At 40.1% G+C, this 15,719-nt stretch overlaps 1 protein-coding gene across 4 annotated transcripts in view; it reads left to right on the top strand.

Annotated features, from left to right (window-relative positions):
• The window catches only part of samd11 (sterile alpha motif domain containing 11), a 111,611-nt gene that overhangs the window by 39,169 nt on the left and 56,723 nt on the right, over positions 1 to 15,719 (top strand). The window contains exons 1-2 of one of the 4 annotated variants that reach the window (XM_067446256.1): positions 6,081 to 7,355; positions 8,592 to 8,683. In XM_067446256.1, the coding sequence (XP_067302357.1) occupies positions 6,899 to 7,355; positions 8,592 to 8,683 (549 nt within the window). In that variant the 5' untranslated portion in view covers positions 6,081 to 6,898. Of the gene's footprint in view, positions 1 to 6,080; positions 7,356 to 7,447; positions 7,596 to 8,591; positions 8,684 to 15,719 lie in introns of those variants that run through there. The other 3 variants (XM_067446255.1, XM_067446258.1, XM_067446257.1) reach the window with 3 other exon arrangements.

Genomic DNA, 15,719 nt, shown 5'->3' with positions numbered 1-15,719 from the left:
AATTTATCTCTTATCCCCCCACGATTGATTGGAATGTTATTTTTGTATTACATGGCCTGCCCGGTCGGTGGATATAAACACATAGCCCCGGGATGTTGGAAATGAAACATGCAATTTCTTCCCCACGTGAGCTGGATCTTCATTAAAAATAATGTTCATCCATGCATTCATAATGTTGGAATCTAAATTAAGCTTATGCAGCATGTTTATTGCTTGGAAGTTGGATCCGGTTTGGCTCTATGTAGGCCTATGTCATGTTAGGCATGAGTTGGTGAGCGGGGCTACAGAATCAGGCGTTGTTCTTATTCTGTTGAGGCGGTGGTTCACCACACGATGACGTCAAGGTGTGGCATATTCTAATATCGATCGTTTGCTGGGCCTGGTGTCAAAAAAAGCTTTTCTTTGACTAACAAAGACGTTTTCAGCTCTGAAACTTGCAGGATATTCTTAGCCTGACAAGCCAGACCCACATCAAGATGTTGGATCTGGGAACTCACCATTGACAGGGCTCAATCCAAGGGGTGGGATAAACGGTTGTCTTTCAAACTCCCTCTGCCCTCAATTGGTTAGTGCTACAACCAACCAGAGCAACGTGAAGTGGAGCTAGTTATTTAGTCACAACTTCCAAAATATATTAAGCAGCACAACATTGATAATGATTCTAAATGTTTCTTGAGCACCAAATCTGCATATTGGAAGGATTCCTGAAGGTTTTTTAATGTAACTAATTTGTACAATTTTAAAATAATAATTTTACACTGTATTTTTAATCAAATAAATGCTGCATTGGTGAGCATATATATAAAGTTCTTTCATAAACTGTAGGATATGGATGCATATTACTTTAGGAATGGTCAAGTGTTTAGAGAAGGAAATGGAAGAGCTTTTGTTGCTTCTAATGGTGTTGACAGCTTCAGACACTGGGCTAAAATCAGTATCCTCCCTGGCCGCCCACCCGTCCAACTCGGAAATAAATCCCATGTGGTAGCTTGGGCTGCCAGTTGGGATCACAGACTGCCTCCATGGCCTCTAGATCTCCAGAGAACAGAGGAGGGCGCCGACACGACAGCACAAACCTGAGGAGGCGCGCAGGGTTTTACATTACACATCATCACTTTACTGGCGCTGCATGAGCTGGCAACTGAGATCCCGAAACTCGCTGTGGAGAGTCCTTTTAAAATCCAGTAGAATTCTTCTTTTATGAGAACCCGTAGAAAATGCAGATGAAGGAATAACATTAGGCTTTATACAGTACTAGTTGACAGAATACATACTGTTTTCACTGTCATATTACTAATAATAATAATTTAATGTAAAATGTTTAACTTATAAAATTAGTAATTAAATAATCATTATAACTTACGTTTGATATTTACCTCTCTTAATTGTCTTAATAGTATCCAGGTTTTTTTAAGACTTTATACTGACACCTGTTGGCCTGGATGCATGAAATGTATTTAACTGCTGTAGCTTCACACACACACATTTCCCATTTTCTTATCGCATGTATTTATTTATTATTAGGAGCTCAGCCAATTGCATGAAACAGCTATTCATGTGATGCAAACATGGCAGAGTCCATGAGTGGGCGACCTGCTCTATGTAGAAAACGAATAAAAAAATAATTTTGTCTTTATTTCATGTAAACATCTTTTAATTATATTTCTCAAAAGCACTGCTATTTTCTTATTTGTAAAAGTTTTTAAATTAGAATTGCATTACCTGCTAAACCTTTAATTACTCTCATAGCATTTTTCACTGTTTTAATGGTGATGATGTAGAGAGACGCTGTTTTTTTTTTTCTTCCAATATGGGCAGGACTATATATTTCTCTGCTCATGTCTGAAAGGCTGGCTCCAAGCTTTAGGGGTGGGCTCTCGCTCTCTGATGGTTTTCCAGTGAGTATTTGTCAGGTCAGACTGTGCACCGCCCGGCGGTCTCCGCTCCTCTCCCCGGGTTATTTATTACCTCTCTCCCCCGCCGGCAGTGCTGTGGCTCCGGGGCCGCTGCCAACAACGGCGCGGAGGCGGGGTCGACTGCAAGGGGGTTCTCTACATCCGACAGGACTGGCATCGACCTACACTATAAGAGAATATGGAGAAAACAAAGTTATTGACATGTATTACACTAAGGAATCAGTTTAATTGGCAGATCAACAGAAAACTTCAAAAGCAGCATTTTACTGGAAGTGGAATAGCTTTAAATTAGTCAATAATTTTAAATATTTGAGATATTCAAAAGTGCGTGCTTTATTTTTTGTTTTTCTGTTCATGTACTAAACATATAATACATATGCTTTAGTTTCAAATAATGTTTAGGTCAGACCTGCATTTAAGATGGGCCTACTGTTGTCATTTATAAAATGAGAAATTATTTGAGGATGTATTAAAAAATAGCCTGAAAGCAATAATAAGGCCTCCTAAATATTACTTGGAGCTTACAGACTGAAATGCTTCAGAACGGTTATTAATCAGTGAATCGATCAATGGTTCGGATCGCCAATGTCACGTGATTTCAGCAGTTTGGATTGCTTGTCAAACTGCTGAAATCACGTGACATTCGCGATCCAAATCATTGATCAATTCACTGATTAATAACAATTTGAATATTTATTTAAGGAACACGGAAGAGAAGACAATGCTAAATAAATTCATAGTTTTTGCTAGCCTAGAGTGTTTAATCTATCAACAAGCTCTGTTTCACCTTCATTGCTCTGGTTGGTTGTAGTGTGCAGAGGGAGTTTGAAAGACAACTGTTTATCCCGCCCCTCGGATTGAGCCCTGTCAATGGTGAGTTTCCAGACCAAACATCTTGATGTGGGTCTGGCTTGTCAGGCTAAGTTTTTGCTATTTTTGGACCAAAATGTATTTTCGATGCTTCAAAAGATTCTAATTAAACAACTGATGTCACATATGGACTACTTTGATGTTATTTTTATTAGCTCTCTGGACATGGACAGTAAAGTGTGCATTGACTGCAAATTATCTGGGACTAAAATATAAAATATCTGAAACTGTGTTCCGAAGATAAACAGAGGTCTTACGGGTGTGGAACAACATTAGGGTGAGTCATTAATGACATTTCATTTTTGGGTGAACTGACCCTTTTTTTTCAGATGGTACATTTTATTTATGTAACTTATATTTTGGCTATGTAGTTATGGGCATGTGAAAGATTTAATATCAACTTTATATAATAAAAACAGAGAACTTGCTTGATGCGTGTTGTGAAAACCATTTCATGCACTGTGTGAGTGGGTGGCACTTTCATTTTGATGAGCAAGAGGAAGATGCCACAGGACTTGTTCTGCTGAACTGTTGATAATGTGGGGGCTGAAAGTTCAGGGGAAGCCGTCCTGAACCTAAAATGTGGGCTGATCGCTACGTTGTCATCTGTAAATTTAGGGGAACCCCTCCTTCATAAATAGTGCACTTTGAGTACCTCATGAGTCACCAGTGGTTATAATGTAGAAGAGAGTGGGAGTGAGGGGGCAGGGTATCCCCGTGGGGGATCCTCACACTTGGGGTTTCAGGGATCTCCTGAGGTTTATGAGAACCTTTGGCCTTTAGGTTGTTTCCAGTTTTCTTGTGATATGTCTTTGTGGGGGCAATTTTGATTTCTAGATTGAAATGGTGCACAGAAAGTCTTATAGATTATAGTCAATGTGATTAGTAATCAATCTTATATTATTCCACTAAGCTTTATTTGTTTTTAAGACTGGGTATATTTTTCAACAACAACAATATTAATGGTATTTACCTTAAAATATTTGGGAAGTTTAAAATATATAGTTATTTCATTTTAAACATGTTTTACATTCGGCAACACCAAGAGAACCCTTTTTGAGAGATTAAAAATGATTTCAACAGGTTATTGCTGCTAAAACATTCAGTGGCAGCTTTTTGACTGTGGATTTTCTTACATCTACAGTGAGGAAAATAAGTATTTGAACACCATTGTAGGTGCATGTCCACTGTGAGAGACATAATCTAAAAAAAAAATCCAGAAATCACAATATATGATTTTTTACTTATTTGTATGATACAGCTGCAAATAAGTATTTGAACACCTGTCTATAGGCTAGAATTCTGACCCTCAAAGACCTGTTAGTCTGCCTTTATTAGTCTCCACTCCATTTATTATCCTAAATTAGATGCACCTGTTTGAGGTCGTTAGCTGCGTAAAGACACCTGTCCACCCCATACAATCAGTAAGAATCCAACTACCATGGCCAAGACCAAAGAGCTTTCCAAAGACACTAGAGAGAGACAAAATTGTACACTTCCACAAGGCTGTAAAGGGCTACTGGGAAATTGCCAATGAGCTTGGTGAAAAAAGGTCCACTGTTGGAGCGATCATTAGAAAATGGAAGAAGCGAAACATGACTGTCAATCTCCCTCGGACTGGGGCTTCATGCAAGATCTCACCTCGTGGGGTCTCAATGATCCTAAGAAAGGTGAGAAATCAGCCCAGAACTACACAGAAGGAGCAGGTCAATGACCTGAAAAGAGCTAGGACCACCGTTTCCAAGGTTACTGTTGGTAATGCACTAAAACACCGTGGTTTGAAATCATGCATGGCACGGAAGGTTCCCCTGCTTAAACCAGCACATGTCCAGGCCCGTCTTAAGTTTGCCAATGACCATTTAGATGATCCAGAGGGAGATGGGAGAAAGTCATGGGGTCAGATAAGACGAAAATATAACTTTTGGGTCATAATTGCACTAAACGTGTTTGGAGGAAGAAGAATGATGAGTACCATCCCAAGAACACCATCCCTACTGTAAAGCATGGGGGTGGTAGCATCATGCTTTGGGGTGTTTTTCTGCACATGGGACAGGGTGACTGCACTGTATTAAGGAGAGGATGACTGAGGCAGTGTATTGTTAGATTTTGGGGAATAACCTCCTTCCCTCAGTTAGAGCATTGAAGATGGGTCAAGGCTGGGTCTTCCAACATGACAATGACCTGAAGCACACAGCCAGAATAACCAAGGAGTGGCTCTGTAAGAGGTTCTAGTGTGGCCTAGCCAGTCTCCGGGCCTAAATCCATGTTTCTCAGCAACAGTCCAGAAACCTGACTGATCTAGGGAAGATCTGTGTGGCAGAGTGGGTCAAAAGCCCTCCTGCAGTGTGTGCAAACCTGGTGAAAAATTACAGAAAACGTTTGACCTCTGTAATTGCAAACAAAGGCTACTGTACCAAATATTAACATTAATTTTCTCAGGTGTTCAAATACTTAGTTGCAGCTTTATCATACAAATAATTAGTTAAAAAATCATACATTGTTATTTCTGGATTTTTTTTATTATGTCTCTCAGAGTGGACATGCACCTACGATGACAATTTCAGACCCCTCCATGATTTCTAAGTGGGGGAACTTGCAAAATAGCAGGCTCAAATACTTATTTACCTCACTAACAATTAGGCCAAATGCTGATAAAACCATTAAAGAAAAACAATTGAAAGTAGTGTTGTAAATGTGTAAATAAATGGCAGTGTTTTATGTAAATAGCCAATAACTGTAAGATTAGTTTTCAATTCTATTTTGTTTGAGAGAAAAGTGGATTCAGCTTCCCAGTGGTACATCTTACCGCCACCCTGTTAGTTTTGTAACTTTGTCAATCCATTTTTCTGTAGAGTTCAGCAACCACTGCCTCCATGATTTTGCAGCATGGCTTGATGACTTAAAGTTCAAGATTATATCAGATTAAAGACTCATAATTGGCATTTCCAGCAACTGTCACCAATAAAAACAAAATGTCACCCTGAGAAAAACAAGTTAACACACGGGACTGATACAATGCAGTAACCAGTAAATAGCATGCATACTGTAAAACACTCCACTGTATGTAACTGACGACAAAAATAAGAAACATAGATGGCTTACAGTGATCTTTTTTTCTGTTGCATAACATTCTTTTTCTGGGTATGGTATCTTGTAGCCTACAGTTACATACAAGCCAACAAATCGTTTTTTTTTTTTTTTATTTAACATAAATTCACCGTGACTGATTAAAGGTAACCACATAACTGGGTGCCAATGGAAAATAAAACATAAATCAAATGATTACTTTGAACTTTATGCTGTGACTGGAAATTGTGACGCAACCTCGGCCGTCGCGGACCCCCTTCCGCGCGCTCACGCTCGCGCTGCCTCCGCTGTTTAAATGGGCCAAGTTTGAGAAGCGGCGGAGAGTGCAAATCTTGTTTGGTCTGGGTCTGTGAACTAAAGCGTGACTTCAGCGACGTATTAGGGGTTAAAAGAAAGAACGAGGGAGAGAGAAAAAAACAACAAAACCCAAAGTCCCATTAGCGCCAGGCATCATTTGCGATCGAAAAGGCGCACATAGATAGCATAGCCTAATTATTTCTATCCTCGTCGGATATGAAAATGCTCCGAGCCAGTCTGGCTCACTACCCACTGTGCATGTACTACTGAACTTTTACGTGATCTACACTACATATACACGGTTTAGTGTGCGTTAAAACATCCGAGTTGAATGGTGTCCTCATTAGTTTCTGGACAAAAATAAACTTAGCACTGGAGTTGATGCAGGAAATAAACATAGCGAAGTTGCCATAGTGATTATTTTGAAGGAAACGCGGGATAAACAATCATTAAGCATTGAGCACGCTCAGCGTTAATATCTGGCGGAGATGTCAGGCATTAGTCCGATTAGATGTGGTGGGCAGGAGCGCGGGGAGACCCGTCATGCGAGCAGTGCACTGAGGAGAAGAGTGAAGTGGTGAATGGCTGAACTTAAGCGCTCTGCTGTCAGCCAGCGACGCGGGAGTCGTGCGTAAACACACCGGTGCGCCTGGAACTCCGCGAAGAGGGACACAAGTTGGACGCATGAACTGCTAATCACACGTTACCGGCGCTCCGCTTCGGGTAACATGCCTGCCATCAAAAAGGAGAGACTGGATGGAGAAGACATGGCATTAGCCGCCTTCAACCAGCCCGAATACCTGGCCCCTTTAAATGCCACCGCTATCCCCGTGGTGACCCCTCATCCGCCGCCGTACGATCACATTTTCGCCCATCATCAGCGCGCGTACTTGGGCTTTCGCGACACCGCGCTGCATCAGCAGCACCTTCACCACCACCCGGACGACTTCATGCTGGAGAGCTTCTCGTCTATCCCGGACTTTCAGCCGTTTTTCGACAACGGGGAGCCTTGTATCGAAGTGGAATGCGGGGAAAACAAAGCACTACTGTACATTAACAAACTGTGCCAGGGCAGCAAAGGGCCCTCCATCAAATACCGGGCTGAGTGGCTCACCCCAAACGAGTTCCAGTTCGTGAGTGGAAGAGAGACAGCCAAAGACTGGAAACGGAGTATTAGGCACAAAGGTAAGTCAACGGCGCGTGCAGCCCAGTGGATATTACTTTTTGAAACAAGGGTTCATTTAGCCTCCGTCGTGTGTTTGAATTAAAAGAACAGCTTTTCGGGGGATAAAAATGTGGGTTACTTAACACTAACTACTTTATTGCATTGAGGAAAGCTCACTGTACTTTGAGTCGAACGGCTTTGGATTCGCACTGTTGGGAAAAAAAGGAGAAATGTCGTTTTTACGCACATGGATTGTACAGGTATCGAAGGAATAGCTTTTCACTTCTATTTGAAAACTTTAACTGAAGTGCATGTCTACATAAAGTTGTTTTTGTAATGAAGTGAAGTAGATCAGGATTATGATGACACCGTGGCACATTATCAAGCAGTTATGGATTAAGCAACTTGAGTTTACTAAGATTTTAACCGACTTTTCTGAGGTCTAAAACGCTGAACATGACGATATTATATTATTATACAGTTACTCTGTACTGATATACCTGCCCATTTAAAGGGGTTTTTTCTTCATTGTGTCGTAATAATATGTTTATTTCCATCCGTTCAGTTTGGCACGATCATTTGTCATTTCTATTTGATTTGACTGTTCAGTGTTTCAACTCAGTTTATCTTAATCAACAGTGCAATGAATTTATCACTGATTCTACTTTACTACTTTAAAGGCTAAAATGGAAGTTTTCAGTTTTTGTGAGCTGCTCTAGACTATTATTGTTTTATTTTAGAATTACAGTTAATATATTGTTCAGGTAATAAATATTATATTGTCTATTCGAATCGTTTTTTGTAAGGAAGTGCAGTTCATCATGATTAAGATACAGCGACACAAGCAGTTTGTGATTACAAAGATTTAAAGTGGGGAAACGCCATATTTTGATATGTTTCACTATGTGGAATAACTTTGGGATGATGTACCAGCTTATCTAAAGTATTTTATAGGGTTACTTGAGTTTATATACAGAGGTTTCAGGTCTCCTTTCGGTGAACAGTTTATTTTTGGTTAAGAAACTTTTTTATACTGGGTATCACTCTTGGTCACTTACTGTAAATAAAATGAATGTCCTTTAAAGACTCGTTTGGTGTTCAGTGATAGTGTCGCAGATGAGTTTGACAGATGGATGTCTGTGAGAGCAGTTAAGTTAGTCACTATAGGGGTGTATTCAGGTCCATTATTTCTGAATGACGATTTTAAAAATGTGCTTGAATGTATAAGGTTACTGATTTTGTTTTTATTTTTTTAGGGAAAAGTCTGAAGACACTTATGTCCAAAGGAATCTTACAGGTACATCCTCCTATCTGTGACTGCCCTGGCTGTAGAATTTCATCTCCTGTGGTAAGAGTGCAATTTAGTTTGGTTTGGTCTATTTTAGGTTTAAATCATTAATAATTATTTTATATATCGCTTTAAAGGTATAGTTCACTTAGAAATGAAACTTCTGTCATTCATTTACTCTCATGTTGTTCAAAATCTCTATGACTTTCTCTTTTTCAAAAGGAGATTAGTTAGCAGCTCAGTCACCATCCACTTTCATTGCTTCATTTTTCCATACAATGAAAGTCAGTGGTGACTGAGACTGCATAACAAGAGAAACTAAATCATAATATAATGATAACTTTTGGATGAACTATCCCTTTAAAGGTTTCATTAACATTAATGTAAGACCAAGTTTGTACGTTGTGTGTTGGAATTGTCCCGCATGTAAAGCATACGTTATTTAGTGAAATGTTAAGCAGTGGTTGACGCTGCTTCTGATGATGAATGAAACAGTTTGATCCCTTTTTCTCTGAATTGCAATAGGGATGTTAAGAAGGACAGTGACTTGCTGTTAGTGCTGTCACGGTTGTTTCTCAGAAAGTAAATAAAGACCAAGTACAAGGAAATGTGAAATGGTTGGAATTGATTGTTTTGGTTTGTTGGACTCCGAGCGGCAATGTAAGGTCACAGGCTGTCTGTAGCAAATGTTCGAGCAAAATATGCCACACGCTCCTTATTTTCACTTTCCCAGGATGCTTCATTGATCATGTACAATGACAAAACTAGTTCAATGTCCATGAAGGTCAGAAAGAAATCGGGAGTAGTTGAAAGAATCATCCCTCTAGAAGGTGTGTTTTTTTTTTGCTCTGTTTCTGTGACATGGCAGGGATCATATCCTAAAGTTAATCAGTAATATTAATAGCTGATGTATGGACTTTCATATCTCTTTATTCTCACCCTGTGATATCTCCCACCTATGTTAGAACAATCAGCTTTGTGCATTGTGTGTGTGTGAGCGTGTGTGTGCATGCACCAAGCTGGCTAGTGGTTGGCTGCTTGCAGTATTTGTCCACACAGGTGCTGTGTTTTATCTGAACTGAGCGCGTCTGTTGCCGCCTCTAACGGTTAATCTGGAGGGGAAGGGCATAAGAAGCTTAGTGAGCTACTGAACGTAGCTACCGGTGATTACTGAGGCAGCGGCACGCAAAGCGAAGGCGCTTCAGATAAGCTGGAGGTGTTTGAGTGATGCAGGTAAACTACTGAGGAGGGCCTGAGCCAGAGCCAGAGGAGATAAAAACTTAATGGCTTAGTTGTTTGGGGCCCTTATATTACCTCTCACTGAGGGCGTTAGAATCTCATGGAGGCTGATTTTGAAGATGAAGTCGAGTAGGCTTGTCGCTGGCTCTGTCTGATTGTTGTCTTATCATTCCCCAAGTGAAAAGGTTCTGTGGTGCCGTATCATCTGATAGTGTTCGGATGAATCAAACCCTGACTGAAATTGTCTTGCTTTAATTGGTTTAACCAGCTTCCATCTGATTATTTTGAATCACACGTATGCTTCTTTTGAAGTTTGAACATTTACTCTGAAACATTTACATTTTCTTTTAAGTGCTGTGAGCTTTTCTGATCTGACTACTTGGAAGATGATTGTTTTAATTGATATTTGGCGTGCCCTATTTAAATCTGGTGGCCCACTTTTATATTGTATTTTGAGTAATATCCAGATTTGATATCCGGATGAATTGTTCATTCATTCAATTAAGATTGAAGCTTTTAAAATGTCCAGTCCATTGATTTCTAATTTTGCTGTATGCTTCTGCTTTTTGAAGGTGTGGACATTCTGTCTTTGGCCTCCCTTCTGTCTTAAAGGGGAAATGTGCAAGTTTAGCACCACTAGTGGCACCAAACAGAATTGCAAAATTCTTTTCAGTGGCACCAAAATTTCACTTTAGCTTTGAGAAAAACATTACTGTTTACAAACAGCATTCCTAAACACTTGTCTGCCAAATAGCTAGCCATGCCCCAAACTCACCCCACTGAGTTTAGCTCAAATAGACAGAACAACATTAAAAGAACCACAACATTTACACTTTTCAAGGGAATCAAACTACAGATGGCATAGTAGTTGGAATATGAGAAAATAGCCAGGACAGCTCCTTCACTCTACAATGACAGTACATACACACATTCTCATAAAACACTCACTTTCACACGTGATATAAATCTTCACACCTTAATGCTTCCGTATAAAAGAAATACTAAATGTTGAGAATACAATTAACACCTCTGTATTCGTTTTGTTCAATGTTTTTGAATGTACACACACTTTTCCTTTCACTACACAACATATGTCAATAACTCGTCATGCTTTCTAACAGCTGGTAAAATACTTCTAAAGTGCTCTAATGGTTGACCTGCACATTATATCTTATTTCTAAAGTTGTTTTTTGATTTGAACAAATAAACCATACTCTTTTTTTTTGAATGTCTCTTCATCAGTGTTTGAGATTGCCAACTATATATGCTAACAACATGGTGGCTTTCATTTGACAGAAAATAATATAGGCCGATGCGTTTGCACCAAGAACGATAACTATAAAGATAACTATATTAGCGCCCACAGCCGCGGATATTGTTCTGTTTATTCTATGCATGTGACTGTCTGCCGCTTTAAATGCTCTAGCTGGATGAATTTGTCTTGGCTGTCAGTGTTTTTATCATTCATCAGCCTTGAAATGTTTTTCTCTATGCTGTTATTGTTAAAGCTGTTTTGTGGACTCTGCTATTCTTTAATATTAAAAAAAGATTTTCTTTATTTTTATATTTTCTTTATTCTTTATCTTTATCATTATCTTTATAGTTATCATCCTTGGTGTGAACAGGCTTTAAGTCTTGTGGAGCGCATGCCTCATGCCATACATATTAATGATTGATGGCATGGCTGCTGTTGCACACATCAACCTAATTCGCTCTCAATTCAGTTGTAAGCCCTGAAGATGGGCCGTCACTTTGGTTACAGAATGTAGTCACCTTTATAACCGAACTGTATGAACTGTATTTAGCACATAAGTGCTTCTGTTTAAAATACAATTTTGTGAATTGACACCCTCAGTTCACACAAGATTAAACGTAAAGACATGAACATTTCAGAGTTGGTCCATCAAAGAGAACAATCTCAGCCGTTGTTGATGTATTCAGCACACTCCTAGTACACAGCCTTCTGTGGCAAGGAATAACGTGAAAGGAATAAAAATAAAATTCTGTCATTATTTAATCACGCTAATGTTGTTCCAATCGGGCATGCTGTTATTTTTACTGTGGAATGCAAAAGAAGGCATTTTAAAAGATCTTGTAGCTCAATTCAGTTGGAAGCCCTGAATATGGACAGTCACTTTGGTCACTGATCTGTGTATGAACTGTATTTAGCACATAAGTGCTTCTGTTTAACTAAAAATGTTTGTGAATTGGCACCCTCAGTTCACACAAGATGAACTAAAAAAACAACAGGTCCTTTCACGCTTTATGCAAATTAATATGGCAACATGCTCTGTGCTGGTTTTTGAGGTCTCTGACGGCATGAGAGTTTTCTTCTTACATTGTTTTATGACCGATCTAAACATGAAATCATGGTGGAGTCATTCTAAACAGCTCAGTTCCGTTCATTACTTTAATGACTCAGTAACCGCATCTTTAACCGTTTTTTTTTTCAAGTTCCTGAGTTCATCATAACATTTAGCTTAAGTGCGATATGTTGGTCGTAGACCTTTGGCTGTTGTGGTTTATTGTCCTCTTGCTAATAAATTATATGTAGATTTGTCCTAATGAAGTGTGCCTGATGACACAGAACCATTGTTTGCATGTTTTTGTGCAGACGGATGAATGATCACGTGTTGTTGTTCCTTTAAGAGTCAGAGTCATTCAGTTGGCCTGGCTGTTGTCTCCCAGGAGAAATGTGCTTCCTTTCCTCTGTTTTTTCAGCGGAACTAGTGGATGCTGGCAGGAAATTACACTCCGCTCCGTCTCGTAAATATCTCTTAGAATCTGGGCTTCTCCCCGCTGTGTCCCAGGTCAAGAAAAAGTTGTCACTGGGGGGTTGGGAACAAGGCTGGTTAAAAAAACATGGAGGATGGTGATGTCGCAGTCTAAACATTTCAGAGTTGGTCCATCAAAGAGAACAATCTCAGCAGTTGTTGATGTATTCATTGCACTCCTAGTACACAGCCTGTAGTAACTACAGTCCTTTGCACTCCTACAGTCCATTGCAGTCTCCAACCTTAAAAGTCCTGTAGTTCTTTGTGAGACTGTAACGGAATGAAATTTAGGTCGCTATTAATGGATGATCTTCTCTTATGATGAAGCTTGTGTGTTAAGCTTTTTTGGAGTGTTGTATCACAGAGGCTGTTTAAAGTCGCAATGAAAAGTAAGTAGCAACAGAACTTTGCTTTATTCAAACGTGAATATGAGCTTATAGTCGTTAATGCAGGGACGGGGTTATAGATGGAGAAGTTTGGCATTTGTCTTTAAAGGGATAGTTCACTCAAAAATGTAAATTCTATCATCATTTACTCAACCTCAGATTATTTCAAATGAGTATGACGTATTTTATTCTACGAACCACAAAAGAAGAAGGTTTGAGGAATATTGGTAACCAAACAACTTTTGGTTACCATTTCATCTTATTTTGTGTTTCACAGAGTTTAGAACAGCATGTGAGTGAGTAAATAATAGAATTGTCCATTTTAAGTGAACTAACCCTTTTTTTAAAGGGAGTGTATGTAAGATTGTGGCCAAAACTGGCACTGCAATCACTTTCAAATTACTCTAGAGCATACTTCTGGCGGGTATGTTACATAGTTATCATAACTATCAGAATCCAGTGTTCTGTATTTTGCGTACGTGAGTTTTTGTTGTAGATGGCTATTGCTGCGCGTTTAGCTAGAATGCCATACAAAACCAACCCATTGGGCCACTGAATCTGCTTTAACGACAACAGCTGGGGCAACAGTCTTAGTCCTAATGGGTTGTTATCATGGCTATCAAAATCCAGTGTTCGGCATTTTGCGTACGTGAGTTTTTGTTGTAGATGTCTAAAAAAATAAAAAATAAAATAAAAATTGTGTACTGTGCTAATTAATTGAGATTTCTTACAGCTCTTACGGGTTGTTGGCCTTGTCTGTTTCGGTGCTTCTATTGCTCTCCCCTTTTTTGTAAGTCGCTTTGGATAAAAGCGTCTGCTAAATGATTAAATGTAAAATGTAATGTAAATGTAGAGCAGTGTATCCCCCTCCCCCTGGTTGCCAGATGGGCTGCAGTATCTAGCAAGAACGTTTGTAAATGGTAAATGGACTGCATTTATATAGCGCTTTTATCCAAAGCGCTTTACATTTTTGCCTCACATTCACCCATTCATACACCGACGGCGATGTCAGCCATGTAAGGCACCATCCAGCTCGTCGGGAGCAGCTGGGGTTAGGTGTCTTGCTCATGGACACTTCGACACTTGGTCAGGTGGAACCGGGGATTGAACCACCAACCTTCTGGTTTGTAGACAACCTACATGAACCACTGAGCCACTGCCGCCCCACTGCCGTTTGTAGCTGCAGCTGTGGTGACTAGAGCAGAGCTGGCAACCGGATGCCGAAACATTACTGACTTTGTGATTGGTAGATCGGTGGAGGGCGGAGCTTCAGGCCAAAACACAACACGACAACATCAACATCAGTTGAGGGCTGCAACAACAACTTTTAAATGACAATACCCTGGCCGGACTACTGTTGTCAGTGATATAATTATTTGAAATGAACATGATATATCAGGGCCATTTGATGATTAATTGAAATACATACATTCTTACATACAGTTCCTTTAAGTATCATTCTTCTTTTCCAGATCTTCTACTCTACTCTTGGATGACGTGGTTAAAACTGCTTGGTTACACAAGTAATTCAGGTGTCGACTGTGCGATTTAAATTCACTAGAGCTGTGTTAATAGCAGCATAATTAGACTGCGATATTTTTGCTGTGAAGCGTGTGGTATTAGGTGAGGTTTGTTAGCGTAGGCCAGCGCTCATTTGGCAGAGCATTGCTGGAGGGCTGGGTACAGGCAGGAATGGGGGCTGACGCCACACAGTCTCACAACAGCTCCCTCGCTGTGGGGGGTTAGACTCGAGTGTGCGCGTGTCTGTGTGCCGTACGAGGGTTTGTGTAGCGGTGTGTTTGTATCCCTCACATGGAGCCGAGGCTATGCTGCTATGGCAACGGCAGGATCCCTCCTCAGGACAGCAGTGAGCAGCCAGGCAGTCTCTGCAGTGTGTTGCATTCATGAATTAAAGCAAATTAGAGCCCACTAGTAAACCGCACCAAACTCACAACAGGCTTTTTCCGTTGATTTTTATTAGCCATTTTTGCTTCAAATCGTGATTGTGCTGCTGCAGAGATGAGTGTTTTGAAGTGATAAACAAGTGAGACATTAGTTTCAACAAATTTAGTGTGTGTACATCTCAAACTGTCTTATAGTTTTCAGATCATTTGGAGATATTATTCAGGAAATGTCACTGAACTTGGAGTTGTCTGTTATAGGGTGACCAGACATCCCCGTTTTCCGGGGACAGTCACAGTTTTTGGTGTTCTGTCCGTAAGTATTGGTCTCTGCAGGTTAGTAATAGGAGTTACCACATCAGTACCATAAACAGAGGGACGTTTTCAACTGTGTTACCTGATTAGCCTACGTCACAGTGAGGGTAGGGTTTAGGGGTGGGGTTGGGTCAGGCGAAGAGGATGATTTTCATTGCGTGATGATTTATAAACACACATTAGTTTGTAAACACCCACAAATTTAGAAACGCAGAGAAGCTGTCCCCGGAAATGTCCCCGTTGTACAGCTTGTTCAAAACAACCTGCAGATGCTTTGCAAAATATCGCCCAACCAACATACAGCAGCTGCTGATTATTGCAAGTATGGGTAACTGCAGCTTGGAGTAATGGGCGTGCCGAACGGTAGGGGTGTGCCAAATGGTAAGGGGCATGCCGGACGATTTCTCATTGGTCACGAAAGCTGCTTTTTCCTGTTGTTATACTCTTAATTGCTATTGGTCTATAGGTTAAAAGGGAGCAA

The sequence above is a fragment of the Pseudorasbora parva genome, chromosome 6, assembly GCF_024679245.1.
Source record: "Pseudorasbora parva isolate DD20220531a chromosome 6, ASM2467924v1, whole genome shotgun sequence".
NCBI lineage: Eukaryota > Metazoa > Chordata > Actinopteri > Cypriniformes > Gobionidae > Pseudorasbora > Pseudorasbora parva.
Note: the sequence above shows the minus strand (reverse complement) of the source record. Positions and strands in the feature narration are given on the sequence as shown.